The 26,178-nt window shown below is 41.7% G+C and overlaps 1 protein-coding gene across 1 annotated transcript in view; it reads left to right on the top strand.

Moving 5' to 3' along the window:
• PTPRM (protein tyrosine phosphatase receptor type M) overlaps positions 1 to 26,178 on the top strand; it is a 595,371-nt gene that overhangs the window by 469,635 nt on the left and 99,558 nt on the right. The window contains exon 21 of the mRNA XM_047090212.1: positions 25,625 to 25,712. Coding sequence (XP_046946168.1) covers positions 25,625 to 25,712 — 88 coding nt within the window. The remainder of the gene's footprint in view (positions 1 to 25,624; positions 25,713 to 26,178) is intronic.

The following is a 26,178-nucleotide window of genomic DNA, read 5'->3' as shown; positions in this document are numbered from 1 at the left end:
TATAAATATGCAGTATATGTTTTTATATGTATTGTATTTATGTGCTTTGGGTAATGATGTGTTTTCCAGTTCTAAGGCCAAAGTATTTCACTTGGCTGATCACTACATGTATTTTAAGCTTACTTCTTGAAACATGAAGAGAATAGACTATAAATCCAATTAACGTAATTTATCTGCCTAAAGAGTACACTTGCTTTTATTTTTTTCTCCATTTTAATGATGAAAAACATTTGGAGGAGACACACGAACAAAATATGCTTTTAAAGGTTTCCAGGTCCCGATTTTATTGTTATTGTTGGTTTCCTTTAAAAGCAACACATAATTTTTGAAAGAAATTTGGAAATGTAAAAAAAAAAAATAATAAAAATCACCCATAAACCCACTATTAATTTTCAGTACATTTTCATCCAATATTTTAATGCATTAAAATCATTATATAGTTTCATACCATGTTTTCCCACTTAATATTGTATTACAGATGTTTCCTATGTCTTTGTCTTGAACACTGCTCTGAGTTATTCTATGCATTTACTGCCATTGTTTTCTATAGATAGATTCCCATAAATGGAATTACTGGTTCAAAGTGTATAAGGTGCCGGGCACCTAGGTGGCTCCCTTGGTTAAGCATCTGAATCTTGATTTTGGCTCAGGTCATGATCTCACAGTTCATGAGATCAAGCTCTGCACCAGGCTCCTTGCTGGGTATGAAAGAGCCTACTCGGGATTCTCTTTCTCTTTCTCTCTCTGCCCCTCCCCCAAGTGCGCGCGCGCCCTCTCTCAGTCTCTCTGTCTCTCACTCTGTCTCTGTCTCTGTCTCTCTCTCAAAATAAACTTAAAAAAAAAGTGTATAAGGTGTGGGGCACCTGGGTGGCTCAGTTGGTTGAGTTTCTGACTTTAGCTTAGGTCATGATCTCACAGTTTGTTAGTTCGAGCCCTGCGTCCGTCTGTGTGCTGACAGCTCAGAGCCTGGAGCCTGCTTCACTTTCTGTGTGTGTGTGTCTCTCTCTCTGTCCCTCCCCCACTCACACTCTGTCTCTCTCTCAAAAATAAATAAACATTAAATTTTTTTTAAACGTGTATAAGGTGCTTAAGGTTCTTAATACATATTGACAACTTGCTTTCCAGAAAGGTTTGTACCAAATCACATTAATCATCAATAGTCTCCTTCAAGAATGCTTGAAGAATGCTTACTTCAACCTACCTGCACTACAATGAGCAATAGTCAGTTTCATTTTATTTTATTTTTATTTTATCGAGCCTGACGTGGGGGGCTCAAACTCATAAACCATGAGATCATGACCTGAGCTGAAATCAAGAATCAGACGCTTAACTGACTGAGCCACCCAGGCATCCCAATCAGTTTTTATTTAAAACAAAATTTTTTTAATATTTATTCATTATTCAGAGACAGAGCATGAGCAGGGGAGGGGCAGAGAGAGAGAGACAGACAGACAGAATCTGAAGCAGTCTCCAGGCTCTGAGCTGTCAGGGAGGCTTGACGCAGGGCTCAAACCCATGAACCACGAGATCATGACCTGAGCCGAAGGCAGACACCTAACTGACTGAGCCACCCAGGCACCCCAGTCAGTTTTTATTTTTAATCCTTGCCAGTTTGACAAGTGAAAAAAGAGTATCTCATTATTGTTCCATTTGAAACTAAATATGTCTTCATATGTTTACTGGCCATTTGAGAATTTTCTTTTGTGAATTGTTCATATCCTTTTGCCTCTTTTTTTCACCACCGTGTTCAAGTCTTAGTTACTGACTTGTAGGAGCTCTACTATGGCCTACCTTGTTCTTCTTTACAAATGTGTTGGCAGTCCTTAGGCTTTGTGCTTCAATAATCTGCAAATCACCTTGTCCATGAAAAATGTGGATGTTTATACAGTTGGCTTCATGAAGAACTCTGTGTAATTTTGTTTGGAATTGCATGGGATCTATTTGTCGATCTTGGGAGAATTGAACTCTTGGCAATACTAGATTTTCCTATTTGTTAATATGGTTTGTATCTCTGTTTATTTGGGTCTTTTATATTTTTTAGTAAAGTTTCAAAAAGTTCTCCATAAAATCTTTTACATCTATTAGTTGTCTGTACTTTTTTGTTATGGCAGTAGTATAGTATCTTTTAAAGTTACATTTTCTTTTAATTGCAAGTATATAGAGTATATGCATAAATATATAGAGGTGTATGTGGGTGTGTATATATGTTTATGTATACAAACACACACACACAAACACACACCCAAACACACACACACGCGCACGCTATTGCCTTTTGTATATTGCTTCTGTGATTTTTCAACTATCTTTATTTCAATCATTTGTCTGTAGATTATTGCAGAATTTTCTGTGCGGAAATCATGCCAACTCTCATTAATAACCATGTTTCTTTTTAGTCCTTATACATCTTATCTATTTTTTTTCTTGTTTATAAAGCTGACTAGCATATTCAGTACAACACTGAATAAAGCTTAGGTTGGTAAGCATCATTGTCTCGGTCCTGATTTTAAGAGGAAATTCTTGTGATGATTAATAATTAGTTGTGATTAGGTTAAGGATGTTGCCTTCCATCCCTGATTCGTTATTATTTACCATAGATAAATATTGAATTTGATAGAATGTCTTTCAGCATTTATTGAGATCTAAAATAATTACTTGATTTCTTTAATATGTCAGTGTGATGAGTTCGTTAATATAATTAATATCCTAATATTGAACCAACTCTTCATTCATGGAATAAACCTAACTTGGCCATGATACGTATGAAACATTGCTAAACACTGTTCGCTGGGGATTTTTTGCGTCTGTGTTCACAAATAAGACTAACCCCTTATTTATCCTTCTTCAATTTCCGTTTTTACATTTTAGAATGAAGAGTATAGCTACTTTTTTAAATGAATGGGCTAGCACTCCGTATTTTTTTTGAAAGATTCAAATTATCTTTAAATTATTTTTTTAAGTTTATTTATTTTGAGAGAGAATGTGAACAGGGGAGGGGCAGAGAGACAGGGAGAGAGAGAATCCCAAGCATGCTCTACACTGTCCGCACAGAGCCCAACATAGGGTTCAAACTCATACACCGGGAGATCGTGACCTGAGCCAAAATCACGAGTTGGATGCTTAATCCACTGAGCCACCTAGGCGTGCCCAAATTATCTTTAGAAGTACCCTGTAGTAGTGACTAGATTTGGCATTTTCCTCTTGGTAAAATTTTAATTAATTTTTCAATAGTTATAGTTAATACATTCATAGGAATTTGTGCATTTTGTCTAACTTTGTTATGTAGAGGCATGTATCTGTTAATATTTTATGATCTTTTTAATTTGTACTCTTGTTCCTTTTTTCCTTTTTTCATTATTAATGTTTATTTGCACCTTCTGTTTTTCTTGTTTCTTGAATATTCTTGCCAGAGATTTGTTAGTTTTATTATTAGCCTTTTCAAAGAACTAACTTTTGGCTTTGTTGATTTTGGATATTGCATTTTTAAGGATTTCCTCTGTTCCTGCTCTTTATTAATTTCCTTCTACTTTCTTTGAGTTTATTTTGCTTTTATTCTTAAACAGAGTGTGAAACACATAAATTTTCTATCTTTTTTCTAATGTAAGCATTTATTTAAGGCTATCATTTTTTCCTGAAGAGTTGAGTACTGTGATCATCGAGTATTATCCCTTTAATTTTTTTTAATTTTCATTACCATTTCTTCTTCGACCCATAAGTTATTTAGAGCATGTGGGTGCATGAGTATGTGTTTTATTTATCAGTGCACAGGAAATCTTTTTTGTTGTCTTTTTATTAATGATTCATAACTTAGTTGCGCTATGGTCGGAGGAAATTCATCGAAATTTGTGGACACTATTTAGAACGTTACACGTGGTTGATTTTCTTAACTATTTTATGTATTTTAACAACAGCATTGAGTGCAGTGCTCCATACTGTCTTCAGGTCAAGCCTTTTAGAAATTTTGTTCACATTTTCTGTATACTTACTAGCTTTTCGCCTGTGCAATCTATTAGCTACTGAAAGAGGCATGGTAAAAGAAGGCATGTATTTTGCAGCTAAGCTCTCTCATAAATACAAGTTTAGAACTGTAGTCTCTTCCAAGTGAATTGAACATTTCATCATTAGTCTGTGATGATACTGTCTTTCATAATACATTTGTCCTTACAGTTTATTTTGTCTGATTTCAATAGAAGTATGCCAGCTTCCTTCTAATTAGCATTTTCCTGTATATATCTTCAACCTTTCTATTTAAATAGCATAGAGCTGTATTTTATTATGTCAACCCAGCCTTACGCTTTTACCTTTACACTCAACCAGTTTACCACTTAGTACTGGTAATTTGTTGTGCACCCTGATCTATATGCGAATTCCTTTCCATCACCTTGTTTTGTGAGTTACGTTTGTTGTACTTCGTCTTACACATCTTCCCCCCCATCAGCTTTCTTTGCCTAGCTTTAATTCACTGCAATTTTATTTGTCTCATTCTATTTTTACTCTGCTAGTTTGAAAATTACATACTGTCTTCTCGTTTTATTAGTCACTATAGAAATTTGAGCATGCATATTTAAGTTTCAAAATCTAGGTTGCATGTAATCGTTTAACCTTATCCTCATCGATCTCTTTCTTCTCCTCTAAATATCTCATGGTAAGGAAATTCCTGACAACCAAGATTACCTGGGATTTGGAGCATCTCCAGGTAGTATTTCTTTAATTTGTGCATTCATGCCCCCAGCAGGTGTTTACTAAGGACCCTCAAAGCTAGCCCCGAGGGTGAAAGAGATGAATACATCTGGGTTTCTGTACTTAAGACAGTCCCTTTTTGTTTTTCCCTCTAGGAGTACCCAGGCACCTACCCTGGACTACACATCTTCCTTATATCCTACAACCATGTTTTCAGCCTGGTTGTCACATAGTTCCAATGGCTGCAGGTTGCAAGGTGGCACGAGACAATTGCACATAGCAATATTGGCCGTGCCTCCCTTACGTCCTAGGCCTCTGCTAGCCTTTGCTGTTAGGTACTGATGACAACTGTCACACTTGGCCGCCATCATATATTTTTTTCCATTATCAGAGGTGCTTTCTGCAGGAGCCTCATACGGCATTTCTCTCATCCGAGAGCAGATTCCTGACCTCTGTGCCCGCTGGTTTTGTTCCTCGCCTTTCCACGTAGGACATGCGTGTGAAACGAAGTGAACGGTCCTCATTTTCCTTTATCGCATGGATCGCTCCTGTCTTGATCATTTGTGTGAGCACCTTGCCAGCACAGTTTCCCTCTGTGGTTGCAAGGGTTTTGAAAAAAGGGATTATATGTTCCACCCCATGTGCTCAGTTACCCTTTCCCTTATGCCTCCCTGAGGCGCACCATTCATCTTCCTCTCTCTCGTCACTGCCCCCAGCCAGGACCGCAGCCTGGGCCACAGTCCCCCACTGCAACTGCCATCCCTCCACCTCTTCCTTCCACTGCTCAGATCCTTGTCTACAAGCTCTCATTTTCTAACAAAATCGTCCTAGTGGGAACATCTTTATGGTCAGAGGCTGGAGGGAATCAGCAGCTGCAATAGTAATAGCAGGTGTATGTGGGTCTGTCACTCTTTATGTTTGCGACTCGTGACTGCCTGTGTTTAAACAAAGCTGCACTCACGGTTCTTTCTTTTTTTTTATTTCTTTTTTCTTTTTGAGAGAGAGAGAGAAATAGAGCATGAGTGGGGGACGGCCAGAGAGAGAGGTAGACACAGAATCTGAAGCAAGCTCCAGGCTCTGAGCTGGACGCGGGACTCGAAGTCACAAACCATGAGATCATGACCCAAGCCGAAGTCGGCACTTAACCGACTGAGCCCCCCAGGCGCCCCACGGCTGCCTGTATTTAAACGGAATGCAGCCTGCACCCTAAGTCTGATGAGCAGCTAGGAGGAAAAAATGGAGCTGGATAAACTATTTAAACTGAATGGAAAAGTACTTTGCTGAAGAGCCCCATATAGTTTGCCCATTTTCCTTCGCCCTTCGGAAATTCCTCCGGACGTTAGTTTTGACTGCTGGCATTAGGTCCGGTAATGTTTCATTTCATCACCCAGCACTTGCACGGCACGGCGACTGACCCACTCCCAGTGTGCCTGTAACCAGTGTCACTGGCAGGTGGAGCTGGCTGCCATTGCTCACTGTCAGGCAGCTCCGTGCTTCGTTTGGGAGTAAATCTTTCATGGAGCCTTCCGTGGTTTATGCTTTGTTCAGCGTCTCGATGTCCGATTGCTTGTCCAAATTTTTGTTTATAGCTTGGCACAGATCTTATTAATATTATTGACCTCTTCAACATTTTAGAGAGCATAGGGTGGGTTGGAGAACATGTAATTTGATCTATTTTGCACTAAATAAAAATTTTAAATTTATGTATTTGAGTTCAGCCATGATGACTGCATTGGTCAGATAATTTTAATGCTTTTTTTTTTCAGTGCCAATATTTGACATCAGTCTTCCCATAAAATAAACAAATGATTCTCTATAATTGCTTTTCCAGTGCTTTCCCCATTTGATTCTTTCCAATAGGTTTCCCTCCAAAATTGTTTGAGTAGTGGCTGTCATGATTCTTGTGAACTGGCAATTATGTCAAAACAATCTAATCAGTGCTTGAGCTGTGCTGGCATTGCTCTCGGAAGGCCATTTTTCACTGTGACATTCCTCTATGCATTTGGTAAATAATTAGACCTATAAACACTTTTCCCACAAGGACCCTCGCAAATACCATTAGACATTCAGAACCTTGGGGACAGAACTTATGCACCATTATAAGTGCCAGAACACCCTGTTAAGCAAAGTTAGAAAACTTAAGGCAAGGGTAAATAATGGTCTAGAAGTTCTCTGTCCTCAGGAAATACTCTTGCAAGAGCTTGCATACATTATTAATCAAGGAAGAATTCATTGGGATTTTGATTGACATCAGATGCCATTCCAGCATCACGTGTTGAAGGCTCACTTGCAGGGTCTCCCCTTAATTTATGGGACATACGTGATCATCCTTCAGCCCACAGTCATTGTGGAAAGCATGTTTCTTCTGCAATCTGCAACCAGTAGACGCTGGAAGAAAGTGACTGCTTAAAAAATTAGTAGTAGATTTTAAAACTGTGATTAAGTGGCTAATAAAAATCAAAGCATCCTCTTTCAGATACGTCCACTTGATTTATGAGGAGGTTTATAATAAGACTCTAATGGTTCCAAGAGTTTCTCATGTGTTCAGACCTTTGCAGGAAAGCAAATATGAAAGCAGGTAAGTAGAGAAATGGTTCTGATGTTTAGGTGAGGCTTAAATGAGGGCAGAATGTCTTAAGACCTCTCATCTCCCGGCATTCTCTGGTGCTGCCTTTTGCATGAGGGCGCTGCGATGTTTGTCCTTCTGGCACACCCCTCAAACCCTCCAACTCCTCATTTACAAAGGGAATTGATGTCTCCATCATAGAGCTGTCATGAGAATGGTGCTTGGTATACACATTTCTGTGAAAGCATAAATAGATTTTTTTTCACTGTGTTCCAAAACTGGGTCCCTCCATTCTTGGGTCACCGCCAGAACCACCTGGTCACCATCCCTAATTGAGTTAGTTGACAAGTCTTTGCTGTCTTGAATAATATGTCACCCGCTGAGATATTATTCACTCCCTCATGCTTAGCAACCTCCAGTGTCTGAGACGCTAGGTGGTTCTGACCCCCCATCAGTGAGCTTTGCCCCACCTCTCCTAGTAGCCTTTGTTCTGTAGTAAAAATCTTCCACTCGGGTCAGATCACCTCCTCCCTTTCCCACATTGCTGCAGCTCTGTCTTCGTAGCTGGCATCACTTGCCTCTGCTTAAAGCCCACTTCTGTCTCCCCTCTCCCTTCCCAGATTCTTCTGGTTGGTTCTCTGAGGACCAGCTGGAGTCCCATCTCTGTGACGCCTTCCCCCACCCACCCATCAAGACCTCACAGATCTCTCCTTTCTCCAAACCTTTACCACAAGTGAGAGTCTGGGCCCTGTAATTTAGCCTCTGTTTTCTGCTCTGCCCTGTTTGTTCTGTTTCATGAGTGTTAACACCTGACCTGTATCTTCCTCAAGGATGAGGCCTCCTCCTTTTTGGTGTGTGTCTGCAGTGTCCAGCACTCTCCATAGCACTTGGTAGCCACAGTGGTTGACTGTTCAGGGCAAGGAACTCTTCACGATCATACGATCGTCTTTTGTCAACACAGGCCCATGATGCTGAACTTTAACAACCTAATCAATATAATTTCATGGTTTTAGAAATCATTAGAACCAGGTAGTGGGCATCTTCATGGTGGTGGTAAAACTAATCAACACTTTTATCATAATAGCAACTAAAGTTAGTTGAGCATCAGCCATGGGCCAGGCAATGGACCAGGCATTTCCATGTATTATCTTACTTAGAGCTCCCCACACCCTCCTCACTATGGACATGGGGAACCCAAGGCCTAGAGAGTTCCATCTCTTACCGGTGTTGCAGCACTCATGGGAAGTGTGGAATCTGAAGCCAGCACTGCTTGCCCTAGGGCCCATGCCAGCTTCTGAGTACAGGAAGGAAGTAGAATCTCCTTCACCATCTCCCACATACTCTGGGCCTGTAAAACCTGAAGGGGTGGAGAAAAGGAGATAGTTAGAAAAGGGATTCTGTGTGCATCAGATACGCAGAATACTTGGCAACCTTCTTTTATTTTTTTTAAATATTTTTTAAATGTGTCTTTATTTTTGAGAGAGCACAGGGGAGCGGAGAGTGAGAGAGGGGGACAGAGGATCTGAAGTGGGCTCTGTGCTGACAGCAGAGAGCCCACTGGGGGCTCAAACTTACAAATTGTGAGCTCACAACCTGAGCCAAAATCGAAAATCAGACGCTTAACTGACTGGGCCATCCAAGCACCGCTTGGCAACCTTCTTTCAATTGTGAGTGGCAGGTCGCGATTTCCTAAAATATAAGCAAAAGGGAAGAAATGTTAGAAATTAAGTTTACTGACTGCATGACTGCAGGGTATTGATTTAAGAATTTTTATCTTGCAAACTGATCTTGTTTTATTTGTTATGTGTAGACACTTTGCACTTTATTTGAAAGTGTTGCAAGTCAGACTTGAGTGTAGACTTGGCCCAGTCAACACCGAAGAGGCAATGTAGGAAAAGGTAAAGACAGGGAAGCAGGTTCATCCTTTGGTGCTGGCCGCCAGTGGATGCGTGTCCCACTCAAAATGCTGTAATGCTTTTTCCAGTAAAGACAGTATGTGTGATCAAGTAAAGGAATGGTGGAAAGTAGACATGGAAATTATTTGTCAATGTTCAGTATAGAAACACATTTCAAAAGCCCATCTGCCAATTATACAAACTTTCAGAATCTAACTAATTAAAATTCTCCAGGGTAAATGCAAAGCTTTCATTGATCAAGATTTTTAACAGCTTGCTGTTTTACCTGTGTGTGTGTGTATATGTGTGTGCGTGCACACACATACGTGTTTTTGTATTTTTAAAGTTCTCTTGGCATGGTGACCTGAAAAGTGTTCCACTGATTATCACAGGTATGCTACTAGAAGAACTACAGCTTTTAAAATCTTTTCTGTTTCTAGCACCGTAATTGCTTTTAAAGTATTCATATAACAATGATTCAAGTGGAAAAGCCAATATATTTTGTGTGCCTGTAACTTCACACGAGTAGGAAGAAAAGTAGGATATGAAAAGAAAAAACTGGGGCGCCCGGGTGGCTTAGTTGTTAAGTGTCTGACTCTTGATTTCAGCTCAGGTCATGATCTCATGGTTCCTGAGATCGAGCCCCTCGAGACTGAGGTTCGAGACCGAGCCTGCTTGGGATTCCCTCCTCTTCTCTTTCTGTCTCTCCCCTGCACATGCTCTCCCTCTCTCTCAAAATAAATAAATAAACTTTAAAAACAAATTAAAAACTATGGAAAAACGTGAAGATGTCTGCACAGTGGGATTTTGGTTTCTTAATATAAAGTACTTGGTTTTGGCATTCTGAATGGGTTGGACCCCATTATCTCTTTTTCGGCCATCCTCTTATATATGCTTAGTACACACTCCATCTGCAGTCTGAGAAACCACCTAAATCAATGTCCAGTGGACCTAATGTTAGAAAGGCCTGGCGTCTTTGTAAAGATAATATTTATATAGCAGCCAAAGCTTCCTAAAAATTTTTATTTGGGAAGCAATGCAAAACCAAAAACACCTGCTATCTCCTGGGCTGAACTTTTGTCATATTTTACAGCAGCTAATTTCACTTGACTGCACAGTTCTAATGAAGGACGTTGTAGGATAAAAAGGAAGAGCTGAAATGCGTATCTTCAATGCCCTTGCAGATCTGATAAACTGCCATATTTCCCTCAGCTTATGCAAAACAGAAAGTGAAGAGGCATATTGCAGAAAACTAAATTATACATAAAGTCATTAAACCTCCACCTTCACTTCTGATCGAGGGATTGCTGCTGTCGTGAGAGCAGAGGCAAAATGAAAAAATAAATAAATGAAAGACCTGATCACGTTGTACGTTTCAGTGGAAATGTAATTGCTTAGAAGTTCGTTTGAAGTTCTCGGGTACGTGCAGAAAAGCCGCTGAAAATAAGAAAAGGGCCATGCCGCACCACATCCTGCCGAACTCTGAATACAACCCTCACACACGAGTACGGGACATAAGGCACAGGCTTACTGTTGACACACCTGCTCAAAGCTGTCTATCTTGATCGGTCCCAAACTCTATCTGTTGAGATGTTCACTCCTTTTCTTGACCTGGTTTTCTACCCGGAGACGAATTTATGCAGATGATATACACTGCGTACTCCTCTTTTCAAAGGGTTTTGCAGCTGCCTCGTTTGAAAACGTGTCTACATAGGCACACTCTTTAGGAAGGTTGTGAAATCGCCTTTTTCAAAGAAGATATATCCTGGAAAATGTTCTCATCTGTCAAGGATGATCTAAATGTGAGCATTTTGTAAGGATGGCCATGCAGTAATGACCTCTCGTGGGTCATCTTCTGCCACTAGGAATACGAAATGGAAAAGTTGACACACGCAAGACTTCATAGCTTTGAGACCCGACGTAACAGGCAGATCTGGAGAAAGCAAGAAGACCATTTTCTGACTCGCTTAATTAACTGCCAGGACCCTTTGGCATCCCCGTATAGTTCTTAATTAAGTCTAGCTGCCGGAGTTGCCCATCGTGACAAAATAAGCCTCACCTGACGAGTGGGCTAATAGCCATGATAAGCGGACCACATTGCCTTTCACTTGATGCTGTGTTTTGAAGGTTGTGGCAGTGGGGTGTGTCTGCCTCTGTGAGTAGGTCTGTTTTAATCAACACATCACAGGATTGTGGTATTGGGAACAGGACGTCTCCCTGCTTGCATGCCCTATGGCTTGACTAAGAAATCAGGGACAACAGACCTCCAAAAAATTAAGACTATGCATGCTCATTCCGGGAAAGATGTTCAGAGAAGCAGAAATTGCATGGGCGCGTCCAGCACTCAGCATCAGCCCACAGAAGAACTGTCTGCCGGAACCAGATTTTCTCAGTTTCCTACGCTGAGGTGACTTATCTTCCCAAAGCATTCCACTTGCTTTACTCCAACCCGGTGTGCACCGAGCTAGCCTGAGCGTAACAAGTGGTTTTCCAGGCAGTGTCGTTACACATGGCACCGTGGCTGGAACCGACACGTGGAAAGAGAATATCCCCATCTTAAACTAGTACATTGGAATTCTGGGTTACACATCAGAATCACTTCATTTTGATATCTTTGCCTCCATAACTGGAAACAATTCATATCGAAGCGTGCCAGGAATTTTAGAATGCTAAGGCTGCCACCACAAAATACCACTGGCTTAAACAACAGGTATTTATTTTCTCGCAGCTCTGGAGGCTGGAAGTCCAAAGTCAAGGTGCCAGAAGACTTGTTTTCCTCTGAGGCCCCCCATCTTGGCTTGCAAATAGCCACCCTCTTGATGCCTCTTCATATGGTCATCCCTCTGTAAAAATGCCCTCTTCTTATAAGGACACCAGTCATCTTGAATTATGGCCCGCCCGTATGACCTCATTTTAAAGTAACTGCTCCTTTAATGGCCCTGCCTCCAAATATAGTCACATTCTGAAGTGCTGGGGATTAGAGCTTCAAGATGTGAATTGCTTGGGGGTGAGGGGTGCACAGTTCAGCTCATGACACTGATAGGATCACATGTCTTATTCAGGAAGTCTGAGAGATCTTGAAATTTGAGATCCAACCAAGGGGATTCCCTTGAGAGTTTCCTCCAAGGAATCCTCCAGCAACTCCTGCCCATCAGCCCCATTGGTTTGTCCCTATAAATCCTAACTTGAGCTCTCCAATATGGTGGCTACTATCCACACGTGGCTATTTAAATCTAAATTATTTTAAATTAAAATTCAAAATTCAATTCCTCAGTCACCCTGACCTTGTTGCAAGTGCTCAATAACCACAAGTGGCTGGTGACCATTGTATTGGATAGCACGGATGTAGAATATTTCCATCATCATGGGACCACCATGATCTTCTACATCTGGTAGCACCTTGCTCACTAGCTTTGGTAGTCATTAAGGAAACCCTGCAGCCTACAGCCACCTGCTCTGTACCCAGCTCTGTGCTAAGTAGGTTAAAAGTGGAGACACGGACCCTCTCTTCAGGCAACACATAATCTGATTGTGGTGATAAAACAATAAAAGGTTATATATCAGATCAGTAAAGAAAAGTTAAGTAGCACATACTCATAACTACAATAGAATTTTGGAAGGGAAAAAAAAATCATTGGGAACCAGAGAAGAAAACTCATGGAAGAGGTGGGTTTGAGCTGAGTTACAACAGATCAACTTTTCAAGGCAAGACAAGGAAAGGAAGGACCCCCTCCTAGAGCAGCATCATATCCCACAGAATTGGGACATGGGAAGACACTGACGACAGCTGTTATGGTGCCCTCTTCTTGGACCTGCATTAACGTTGCTTTGGTTTCCTCCTTTTTAGCTTAGCTTCTTAGCTTCTCTTGTTTCTCTCTCAGCCTTTCCTGTCATTCATTAGTACAAACTTGGGCTCTGGCACATCCTGGCAGGTCCACAATGATATCCTCCATTCTGCTGTCTGTCCCCGGAACCGCTCTGTCTGCCTCACCCACAGTAGAATGCATGCTGCAGAGATTACCTTCATGACTGCCAAATCGATTGAGCGTGACACTTTCTGTAAGCAATCTGAACTATCCAGTACCGTGGCCACTAGCCATTTGTGCCATTGAGCACTCTTGGTGTGGTTAGGGTGACTGGGAACTGGGCAGTAGGTTTGGAATCCCTTTGGGTTGTTCAGGGAGCTTGGCTGAGCCATAAACCGAGAATCAACAATGTCTTAAATAACATCGGTATTCTTGTGGACAATAGTACGTCTGAGATGTTATGGGTAAAGAACCTACAATAGTATTTGGAACATAGCAAGTGTGCTGCACTATCTTGTGCTATTATTAATGTCATCTATTCTGTTCTTACCATTATCCGTTGTTCTTATTAATACTACTGAATGGATAGTTTATTGTGATTTCACTAGAAGAATACTTATGTAATCAAAATCTTCTAAGCCAAAGTTTCTTCCTTGTCACACGTCTTGGCAAATATTCAGATTCCCTTTCAGGAATTTTCTTTGCTGCAACAACAGTCTCTGGATATTGTGTGAAAGTTCATTCTGTTTTATGATGGGGATGGTAACAGGTCTTCTGAGGGCATTAGATCTTTGTTGTTTGCATTTTGAAACTGACCCTCAAATTTACTTTAATTTGCTTTCAAGTCTCTTGCCTTCTCTAAAATACTTTAAGGCAGTACTTCTAATGACATGAAACATCTTATTTTTAGTTCAATCCCAAACTTTGTAGGCTTAAATAAAAAAAAAAAAAATTGAACCATGTGCCCCCAAGGTTTTAATCTAATATCTGGTTCCCTGAATATGGGCCAAGACTTCATTTTTTAAAGCATCAGCAGATTCTAAATACAACTTTCGGCAACTTCCTTTTAGCATCTGACCTTGATTCACTTAAGCTAATTGTTGTCCTTTCAGCAGATTGTAATTCTAAAAAACAACAACAACAAAAAGCTATATATACTATAGGACTTTAGAGGGATTTTGAAAATTCGTACAGTGCCCCCTCCATCTGAACTGTGCCTTTTCAGTATTGCTTTCTCAGTCATGATGGTAATTTATTTAAAACTAGATAGGAGCATATAATTTTGTAAACGTTTTTAAGAAGCAGGCCTCAAAAATATTAAATTCAAATTTATGACGTAGGAATCTTCTGATTTGTAATTGTCACCTCTTGATTCATTAGTGCTTATGTAGCTGCTCCTATGGGGGAGGGACATGCTCAGTGCTGAAGATATGCAGAGGCTCAGTCCTCCCCTGTGAGGCTCATGGTCAGGTTAGAGACCTGTGCTCTGTGCTTTTCTGTTAAAGCTCTACATGTTACATACATTATACTGGCAACGTGACAGTTGTATGGCACTTCATGTGTACAAGCTCCTTACATGTTCTTTTTCTTGAAATTCATTGGTTTTAATATTAAAAGCCATCCTGTTAAGTAATTTAAATTGTTATAGTATTCCTACTATATAAACTGAAAATCACATTCAGTACCTGACCTGTGATCACATTAGGAATCAGTCAGAGCTGGGACTTCAACCCAAGTCTTCTAGTCTTGGATCCTATACTCTTTCCTCTTCTACACCCTGTGTTGTGAGCCAAGATCGACGGTGAGTTCAGATTTCTCCCCAGGCATGAGATGCAAGCAACGAATGGTGTACAAGGTGCCTTTCTAGGAGGTCTACTCACAGCACTGAATTACAAGGTGAGAAAATGATTTCCTGTCCAGGTAGTTCTTCAGTCCTGAATTATCAGTGAGCTTTGATTTAGAGCTAGAGTGTCTGCTCCATCTCTCTCAACCCAACAAAGAATCAGAAGACATCCAAGCAGTATTGCCAGGCTGAAATAAACCCCACTGTTTGGTTTTTATTCTGTTTCCTTTTTCTATTATCTTTACCTGCAGTGAGTATCTTGGCTTTCCATTTACTGTAATGATATGAAATTTCATTTCCAAATAAGTGTACTGTCTTTACATATATGGGTTAAATTTAAATCCCTAAATAAATTAGAGGAAAGTGGTCGGGGCGAGGGAAATCGTGGAGGTGGTACACAGTGACTCAAATTCCTAAGAACTTGTGGATTGCGGCTAGCCAGCATCCTTTGCCTTCCAGATTCTTGTTTCTTTTTTTTTTTTAATAAATGTTTATTTATTTATTTTTGAGAGAGAGCATGAGAGAGTGGGGGAGGTGCAGAGCAAGAGGGAGAGAGAGAGAATCCTAAGCCGGCTCCCCGCTGTCAGTGTGGAGCCCGACATGGGCTCGAACTCACGAGCCGTGAGATCATGACCTGAGCCGAGATTAAGAGCCAGATGCTTAACCAACTGAGCCACCCAGGCAACCCCAAGATTCTTGTTTCATCTTTGTGTTCACCTACTTGCAACTTCCCAATCCCGAAGTATCTTGATGAAATGACAACAGTTTGTAGGGAATACAGTCAGATGAACAAAGAATTCTACCCAAGGTCTATGGTAGGATGATTGTAACCAATAACGTTTGATCTGTTCTGAAAGATGAAGTAGCTATTTGAGGATTCCCCATGGAGGCTGTGAGTGGCTCCGTCTCTCAGGGCAAGAGAGTGAGGGGTGGTGGTCAGCAACTCCTGGAAATTTCTACCATGCCAGGATCTCTGTTCTGTGCCTGGTGCAGGCTCATTGTTTTGACTCTGTTTGGAATCTCCTCCTCACGCCCATCGACTAGGGCTGAAAGCTAAGACTTTCCTCACCAGCAGTAGTCTGCGGACCTCTAAAGTGATAGTGTCCCCAATCTTTGATAAGAAATGATGTTTGATAAAACATCAGCCAGTAAAGGAAAACAGCTAGGACTCTAATTTCATCATGGGTTATAATTTTCAATAAAAATGTTTGCTTTTAAGAGTAGAAATTGGGGGCGCCTGGGTGGCGCAGTCGGTTAAGCGTCCGACTTCAGCCAGGTCACGATCTCGCGGTCCGTGAGTTCGAGCCCCGCGTCGGGCTCTGGGCTGATGGCTCAGAGCCTGGAGCCTGTTTCCAATTCTGTGTCTCCCTCTCTCTCTGCCCCTCCCCCGTTCATGCTCTGTCTCTCTCTGTCCCAAAAAAATAAATAAAAACCGTTGAAAAAAAAATTAAAAAAAAAAAAAAGTAGAAATTGAACTTTTGACAGCGTAAATTAAAATGCAATTATTATCCACTAAACTACTTGAAAAGGTATTTCTAATCTTGATTTCCAAATTTCTAAAGTAATTCTCCCTTCTAAATTTTTTATCTTTAATCGCCTATGACTTAGGTACTGCAGGAAGAGCCTGGGAATTGTTCTGATAGATTTTGTAAATTAATAGATGTCAAAAAGAGCCACAAACCTCTCATTAAAGTTTCTTTTCCTGCTACGCTTATTCATTTCCAAATCTGTCATATCTAAAAATGTATCCTTAGACTTTCAGTCACATTTGATGGAGTTTACGTGCCGTGATTTCTGAGGTGAGGACGTTTTTAAACTTACAGCTCTCCAAGAAACACCATGGAAAGGACGTTCAATTTTTTCTTAAGAGGGGGCAAGAACAAAACAGTAATCCCCCCACTTCTGCGTACTTCGTAGAATCCATGGAGGAAAAATACAGACCCCCGGAGGGAAAAAAAAATGGGAAGGATTATTGTCAGAGAGACAGTAACAAAAATAGCAGCAGAGTCAGTTTAAGGATTTGTTGCCATCAAAGCCTGAAGCTTTCATATAAGAACATGAGCGGTAATTGCCAGCACCCTGACTGAGCGTTCACTGTGCATTAAGCGTGTTGCACATGTGGAGTCTGTCAGTCCTTATGACTGCCATGTTGTCAGTAGGGAGACATGGCTGGGGTTTCAAACAAGAAAGTGCCACGTGCCCAAGTGTGTTTTAAAAACTCACTCTGGAGGAAGTGTATAAACTGGTGGGCCGCAAAAGCAGCCAAGCAAGAAGCTCCTTCTGTAATCATGCAGGCAAGAGATAAGTCGAACTCAACTTTTCTGACTGTCTCAGAAGGAAAGGAGCCAGCTAGACTTCTCCAGAAGCAACTATTTGTTCTCTCAGTGTCTTAGAAATTCCTTTTTCCCAAAAGGGGCCCTTACTCATCTCTGAAGATCTGGGTACCTTTAGCCCAGGCTTCCTGACAAATCACTCTTTCTGACACCCTTTCTGATTTCCTGACAAACCACAAAGGCAGGTGCGGAGGTAGAGGAAATTACAGTTCTGGAGAGGTATTAACACCTCAAACCCTGGCAAGATCTGCATCTGAGAGGAAATGAAAATTGCTCTCTCTCTGAACTGTGGGTGGCAATCCTGGAGGAAGGACTCCGGCCCAGAGTGATTTAGAGAAACTACAAAACAGTTGAACCCGGGGCGCCTGGGTGGCGCAGTCGGTTAAGCGTCCGACTTCAGCTCAGGTCACGATCTCGCGGTCCGTGAGTTCGAGCCGCGCGTAGGGCTCTGGGCTGATGGCTCAGAGCCTGGAGCCTGCTTCTGATTCTGTGTCTCCCTCTCTCTCTGCCCCTCCCCCGTTCATGCTCTGTCTCTCTCTGTCTCAAAAATAAATAAACGCTAAAAAAAAAAAAATTAAAAAAAAAAAAACAGTTGAACCCGGTGCTTTCACCGGCTTTTAAAATAAAGCAGTCCTCTTGTTGGTGCTGCTGTGACAGGGCACTCACTGGCATCACTGTTTTGACACTCCATCCAATTACCGTGGCGTCCTTGGACTTGCGTGGGTAATACAGTGAGGACAGGGCCAGGTCCCAGTTCCAGAATCTTTGCAAAATTAATTGATCTTATGATGTCCCCCATGACCAAGAGATAGGCAATGCCGAAGTCAAAGACGTAGACTTTGGCCAACTTGTATATACTGAATTAAACAGTGCTATAAAATCTGTGTGCCATGCCTGTCCTCCCTGCGTGTAAGCAGCAGAGCACCCATCAGGACCATCTAGAAAAATCTACGTGCAAAAGCAGCCCTGGAGTTTTCAAACTGAGAAAGGTCATCCTCGTGGTTGACCCTTGAGAGCCGTTTTGAGGGCAAGTGCCCGGGAATCAGGGACTCCCCAAAACTCTAAGTGGCCTCTGCATCATCAGTGGGTGTGAGCTTTGTCATGTGTGCGGGAGGACAGGCGTCCATCCCAGAGAAGCCATCCCACACCGGAGGGGTCGCTGGGCACTGCTAAGAAGGTAGAACTTCATCATTAAGCACTCCTCCAGAGTTCAAAGAGAAGAAGGATGCGGGACAAAAGGGCTGAGCATCCCCAAACAGCTACACTCTGCCTCTTAAAATTAATGCTCAAAAGCAACTCACTCTAGATACATCAAAGTAGCCCCCCTTTTAAAGCCACGATGGGGCGCCTAGGTGGCTCAGTCAGTTAAGCATCACACTTCATCTCAGGTCATGATCTCATGGCTTCATGGGTTTGGGCCCCTCATCGGTCTCTGTGCTGACAGCTCAGAGCCTGGAGCCTGCTTCAGATTCTGTGTGTGTCTCTCTCTCTCTGCCCCCACCCCTGGCTCACTCTCTCTCTCTCTCTCTCCCTCTCTCTCTATCTGTCTCTCTCTGTCTCTGTCTCTCTCTCTCTCTCTCTCTCTCTGTCTCTCTCTGTCTCTGTCTCTCTCTCTCTGTCTCAAAAATAAATAAACATTCAAAAAGAAATTTTTAACCTGTGTTACCTGCCTCAGTCTCTGTAATTCCATGGGCTGTTGTCCCCACCCACTGAAGGTTCAGCAAGAGCCACTGCTGTGCAGCTAACATTGTCCCCACTTTTCCTCCGTCACTCAATTCAAGAGTGGTACTTCTCTCTGATCAGTGGTGTTCAGATTGTTTTCTGCTTCCATACACTTGAGGGATATGTCACATCATTAGCAGGAGCTTACTACCGCAGTGATTCTGAAGGTGGAAAGAAAGGAGTCTTTGGCATTAGGCCCATTTCAAGAAAAGCAGGTAGACTGAGGATCCCTCCAGAGTGCACATGGCTTCACATCCCCTGAGGAAATTGCTGCGCGGATGGTGCAGAGCTGTGTGTAATCGAAGAGGCTTATTCCACAAAGAACGGAAACTAGAAATGCTTGGTGGCTTATGACCCACGACCAGAGTGACTTCAAACTGCTGCGTGCACAGTGCAATGCAGTGGGCACAAAACCACGTGTTCTTGCCAGCTTTGTGGCCAGCGAGGGGCATCACAGGGTTCAAAGCTGGGGTCCAGGTCCTAGCTTCTGCTTGCTGACTGTTTCTGGGCATGGAAACATCATATAATATTTTCAGGCTGCAAACCTCAATTCCGTTGTCAAAAGAGACAGAGACGTTAGGTAAAGAAAGGCAGTATGACTATTGCCAAGATCATCGCATGCCTGGATCCTCTTGCAAAATAGAAAAATTCTGCAAAATTGGGAATTGGACTCTGTTTCAGTGAAACATGGCCATTTGAAGCACTGAGAGTGATTAGCCGCTTCCTTAAAAATGCCAAGCGGTGTTCACATTTAAATTTCAGGTGGTTTAGCCATAACACAGTTTGTGTGTCTAGATTTGGGCTTTTACCCTGCCCCAACCTCATTTGCCCATAATGCATCACATGCTCCCTCTGGCTGCCTCTGTCCAGGACACAGGAGAATGGCTGTGACTGCAGACCACACGGGAGCACATCTTGGGGCCACCTTCCCATCACCACTCCACTCTGAGCCATCAGGCAATTTTAGGTGTCTTCAGCTGCTTTTGTATGATAGCAATAAATGGTTTACATGGCCCTAATAAAATGCAGTGCCTGGAAGAAGCAGAAGAAGTATGTGCAGAAAACAAAGAAAGTTCAGAGACTTTGCATGCCCCAGCAAGTCCATCTTCCTTCTTTCAGGGTGACGGCTTTAGTCATTTTATGTGCCCAGTTTTATTCATATGAGAAAGGGAGGAAAAATTCCATTTCAGAAGCTTTCTGAAAAAATCTTGACCCCGCACTGCCTGAAAACATACTGTACGTTATGCACAGCCTTGACCTGCATCCCTTTCTTCCTGGCAGCTTTTCAGTTGAATAGGATTTTTTTTTCTCCTTTTTTAATATCTGGGAGCTGTGGCATTTGTAACAGACTGCATCATTTTGGAGTAACGTTCTCTTGAGGTGGGCAACTGAGATGTATAATTATATCTCATGGAAAATGATAGTGGTATGTGGGGTGGGGGAGGAGGTTATTGAATCACAAAGACATGTTCCCCATTCAGAAAAAAATGACTGTATGCGGGATGTTCAATTTCCTTCTGCTCTCTGCCCATGGAGAGCACAGCATCTTAGAGTGGAGAAGTCATTGGTATTCGCTGGAGCTTGCCTGGTTTCATTTTTATTGTTTCTGAGACTTATTACTCTTTCAGAGTGGTTCCCAGGTTTGCTGCCTTTTTCTCAGTATATATGAGCTAAGGTAGTCAGAGGAAACACTTTAATTACATTTTAAGTAGAGCCAAAGCATAAGTATATTTATGAAAATTCTAACAGAAGGTGCAGTGAGACCATTAACTTAAATCCCCAAAATACATAAAATGTTTTTTCGTAATAAAAAGTCCATTGTTGGCGTGTTAAATTGTAAGTGCATATTAAAAATCTGTGCTAAACACTAAATATTGCCTAAATGTCCATACTGTATTTTAAATTCCTCCTATAAAAAAGTGTCCTGGGAATGTGGACCGTCATCGTCGGTCTCCCAAGCTTGTCCTTATGTGGCTGTCCCACTGTCTCTCACCGGACCGCTTTTTCAAAAGCACACCTGCGCCTTGGTTAAATTTGATTTTAATGAACCTGCTCGTAACTGTCAAGCAAATAGTATGATACGAGAGATCAAGGAGCTGGAGTTTGTACTTGAACTTGAACATAACAGTTGGTCTCGGATACAGGGAAACATAAGGGGCGGTAAGCAGAGAACCCCCTCCCCCGCCCCCAAACAGATGCCAGACATTGGCATGTGCTCAGGAATCCTCTGATTCCTTCAAGGAACAGAGTTCTATTTTCTCAGCACCAGGAGGGTTCAAAACCTCGTTGGCTTTACTTTCAATAAATCTGATAGGAGCAGCCCTTAGTAGATACCACGTAAAATACATGGTGACTATACTCACCTCCCGAAAGATACTTGGTTCAGAGTAGAGGTCTTCTCAAAGCAGTCAATTTATGTAATTTTAAAGGGACACATAACTTTTGACCTTCCTGAAGATGAGAAAAAAAGAAAAAGGATAGCTGAAGAACCTTGCCCAGATTAAAAAAAAAATCCACAGAAGAAAATCATATGAAAGAAATGTGGGTTGATTTGCTTAATTTATTAGAAGATATTTAAGTACCTCTCTGAGTTCGTGGACGCTAACTAAACTTACAGCAGGAATCACTTCACAAGATTTGTACCTCACACCATTATGCTGTACTCCTTAAACTTACACAGTGCTGTATGTCAAGTGCATCTCAGTAAAACTGGAGAAAATGTATTTAAAAGTCAAAAGTTAAGTGAAATAGGACTTGATAGAATGATTGCATCACAAAATTACTTCATTTTCCTCGGGTGTATTTCACTGGTAGGTTTATTGGGGACTATTGGTCCATCTCATGGTCTGAAAAAAAAAGGGGTGCGTCTCAGTGGTCAAAAAGGCTCAGGCTCTTGGGAGAATGAGGAGTCTGTGTCAGGCCTCGCTATGGACCAGATGGGATGCAATATTCTAGAGCCTTGATGAACTGCATTCCTGCTTTGATTATGATTCTTGCTTAGAATTCCCAAACCAGGAAAGCAGGGGCTCACAGTGTGGAAGACCTATATATCATGTCACAGTTTCTTGGAACGCCCAATGGCCCTAGAGCTATAGATAAAGTTTTATTTTCTAACTAGAAATTGAAACAGGTGATGTATGCTAACAAAAAGCCATAGCATTTAAAACTGGGTCCATCTTAGGAAATAAAAAATCATCATCACCATTGACAAAAGGAAACAGAAGCCAAGTTAGTCAATCCAGAAAGCCCTTTTTTCCTCTCTCTGTACTCCCCATAGGTATATTTCTTACTTTCTAAGCCAAAGACAAGGACCTGTGGTTCTAATAATTGCAGATGTATTCAGGGGGAGATTGGCTATATAAATGGAATCCGAACTCTTCCAGAAAACGCAAGACTGGTCACAATGTCCATAAGGAGTCAGGACGCAGTGGATAACACTAGTCACCTCATCTTTTTCATGGAGCAGCACTTTTTGTTGTGTTTTGTTTCACCTTCAAGAAAATAATACACTTGTCTGCTTAAAAGTAATTCACATAATTCCTGGATAGGAAGGTGAAGAGGCTTATTGCAAGAATGCCCTCCCATTTCTTCTCACCTGCTGCTGCTTCCCTGCCATGATCACATTATCCTACAAGATCAGAAAATTTCTGTTTTTGTAAGAGGGAATGAAGTTTCCTTGACATCTCTTCTATTCTCTTGTTGTAAACCTTCATTTAGAGACAAGGAGATGTGATCAAGATGTAGAAAGCAATCATTGGCCACAGATATTGAAAGAGGGTTTCAAGTCCTTGTCAGGGGGGGTGTGGAACAGAAAAAATCTGTGGATTAAGAGTCAAAAACCATTGAGCCCTGACCCAGGCCTGTGTGTTATGAGCTGGTTGTGTTCTTTCTACATCTCACGTCCCTCAACTTGAGAGCAGGGAAACATCCCTCCGTGCCTGACCGCTCTCCTGAGCTTTAGTTGAGACAGTGGACTCGTTCATTCTGCAAGCACTTAATAAGTACACAATAGTAAGTGCTTGGAAGTGGGCCCCAAGTGGGCTTGGACTTGGGCACCACCTTAGGAAAACATGCCGTGAGCTACATGCCATGATCAAATATAAGGGGATACGTTATCGTTTCATTGTTTGTTTCTGTCTGCTTCCTGGCCACCAGTTACCTGAAAACATGAGGTTAAAATAACTTTTTAAAAACAAGGGCTATCGGAAGGCCTGTGATTGTCACAGATGCTAAAGAAATAGCTGTGATGTGCCCGCCTTCCCCACAGGAGAACATCTTCTTGTTAGAAAGGGAAGGGATTCATGTGGCTTTGCCTCAGGTGACCTAGGAGCATTATTTTTACTAGTTGTACAAGTACCTGTCCCCCTCGTACACTGCTGATACTCCTCTCTCTCTCTCTCTCTTTCTGCCTCTCTCTCTCTTTGTGTGTGTGTGTGTGTGTGCACGCGGGTGTGCCCAACACACACACGCACACACACACACACATACATGCACACATGCCCTAGGATAGTGTTCACCAGAGGCCATAGACTCTCCTGGAAGACTTTTCCCTTCTTCATCTTCCTACAAAAAAACAAAACCTGAAAACTTTTAGATGGGCGGAAAAGGCAAAGGGGATTGAAATTGGCATTTACATCATGACAAACTCAAAGTAGAATTAAACTGTTATGAGGGCAGTCAGATAATAGTTATTACTCAACTGTAAAATAATTGTCATTCATAGGGTAACAAAGACACTATTCAGAAAAAGAGTCTGACTCTAAAAGCCCTGAAGCTATTTTTAAATGCGTATTTCATAGCAGAATAGAAGTTACATGTCTGAATAAATCCTTTATCATATGATAGCCTTGTTCCTGAGGGAATTAACTAGTGATTTTCATTGCTAGTATTTCTATTGACTTAATTTATTAATAACCTGAAAATGTTTTTCCTTGTAATTTGTCCTACATCATGTGGTATTCACCCTTCAATTAACAATGTATGCTGTGACTCTGTTAATAGAACTATAGGTAATAGGACGTCTGATCCTCGTCTGCCGCCATGTTGTTTCAAAATGATAAATAGAATGTAAGAACTATTACGGTAATAAGGTGTCAAGGATGATCGTGACTAAGGTACCTTAAATTAAGACAGGCAATTTAAAACTGTAATGCTTATGTTCGCAGTGTTATTTTTTCACTGTTGCGTGTTACAAAATGGAGTGTCCCTGCTTCTTTGTTGTATGGAGGGACTGATACCAGTGGTTCAGTGCTGGGATAGGGCTCTTTTCCAGCCAGTCCCCGGTGGTCAATGAGCTATTTGGTTAACAGCAGGATCAATACACATCAGAAAAAGGCGTGGACTTCACACACGGTACATAGGCAGGTTTCTCAGGTATTTGAGCCCCTCGCACACTTAAGCTACACAAGTAAAGCTTCATCCATCACCAAACACTGTGATCGCTCATTCACTTAATAGCCAATTATTGGATTCCTGCCATGAGGCAGAGGTTGTGCACAGACAGCAACGAAACCACGCAGTCCCTGCCCTCAGGGAGTTTATAGTCTGGCGGCAGATACAGTAGGATGAGCTGCACACCATCCACTTCGTGGTCATGTCTGTGCAACACGCCAGGAGGTGAGGTTCCCTCATGGGGCCTCTGAGCAGGTGGGTCTTACCCCCTGCAGCAATACTAATGCAGTTTTACTAATGAGCCAGAACTGGACCCATAGAAAGTGATACTAAGTAGGTCCCATTGAACCACAGACTGATCACTAAATATTGGTAATGGTCGGAAATGGACAAGATGGCCAAACACTGTAAGGAGGACAGATGAGGAGTTTCAGTTCTAAAGAGAGAACTTGAAAAGCCACCCTGGGCATGTTTGAGGGTGTGAGTTCCTGAAACCACATCCTCTGGCCCTGAAGCATCTCAGAATGGTGCTCTCATCCATCCGCTCTACCTTTCTATCTTCTCCCTCCTCCTCTCCTCTTCTTTCCCAGTGGGTACCAAGAAGGAAGTGGAAGAGTAGCTGTGGCAAAGAGAAGAAATCAGTTTGACTAACCACTTCTTACTTCCATCCTTCTTCCCCTTCCCTCTCTATACACTTGGCTACACAAGGATAAAAGGGAAGGTGAACTGAAGTGGAAATACAAGTCTCAGACTTTTTTTCACTTTGTCAACTGATACCAAAGGATATATTCGTTATCATTTGAACAGGAAAAATATATATCTGACTAATAACATGAAGATTAAAGACCCTGGTCATAATAATGCCAAATCCTTAAATAAATGGACATCTAAGCTCCATTGAAAAGGAAGAGAAAACTCTGGCAGGATTTATTACAGGATTTTAGCCTTGAAGGCATGAAGTCATAGCTTACCCACCTTGACAGTTTTAACCAAAAACCACCTTCTTTCAGTTAGCGATTGGGAAGAAAAACGACATCTTTGCATCTCTGAAGAGAATAATGAGAAATGGTAATATAATTAAGACATTGAGGGACATGTTCATTCTTTTTCTGTATTAAATTGATTAAAGTCGGATAGGGTGAACTCGACCATTTTAATGGCTTGTGCAATAAACTGTGAATTCACACTTCAGCCCCCATCCATGTTTGTAATGTAGCAAGTAAAGGAAAACAAAAAGTTAATGTATTTAATCCATTCTCTTTCCTGTGAACATCCTTTTCCCTTCTTGACCCTTGCTGTACATTTTTTAAGAACATCCTCCATCATTAAGATCCTGTGTTTACTGCACCAAATTGTAATTCTCCGTGTCACTTTTCTCTTTCTTCCAGAGCTTCTTTGAAGGGCAGTCTGCACCATGGGACTCCGCTAAGAAAGATGAGAACAGAATGAAGAACAGATATGGGAATATCATTGCATGTAAGTGTTGACAGCGTGATTGTGCTGTGGTATAACTTTCTTTTCGCATCTGCTAAGATTGACCACCAGCCTCACGCAGTGAGAATTTACAGTGCAATTACCGCCTTCATCCTTCTGGAAAAGCCGGTGTAATGCTTGTATTCAAGAAAGGGAAAACTACCTAAATACCCCCACTCCGTCAATGTGTCTTGCTGTGGGGCTAGTTTTACTTTCAGATTTAAGGTTTGGGTGATGTAGGTAATGTGAAAATGCTGAGGAAGAAAATGCATTTTAGGAGTAAGCATAATAGTCTAATGTTTCCCAGCTGCTACATGAGGATGAATGGAAATAATGATGTGCAACAAGCCTTAATGCACGGGGCTCAGAGTTCTCAGCAAGCATTAACTCATTAATCCTCCAGACACTTGGGTTAGGTAGGTCAGTAATAGCCCCGTTTTAAGGACAGGAAACCGAAACTCACAAGTTA

Source organism: Lynx rufus, unplaced genomic scaffold, assembly GCF_022079265.1.
Source record: "Lynx rufus isolate CCGP_SWC_20201006 ecotype Redwood Valley unplaced genomic scaffold, mLynRuf1.p SCAF_29, whole genome shotgun sequence".
Lineage (NCBI taxonomy): Eukaryota > Metazoa > Chordata > Mammalia > Carnivora > Felidae > Lynx > Lynx rufus.
Note: the sequence above shows the minus strand (reverse complement) of the source record. Positions and strands in the feature narration are given on the sequence as shown.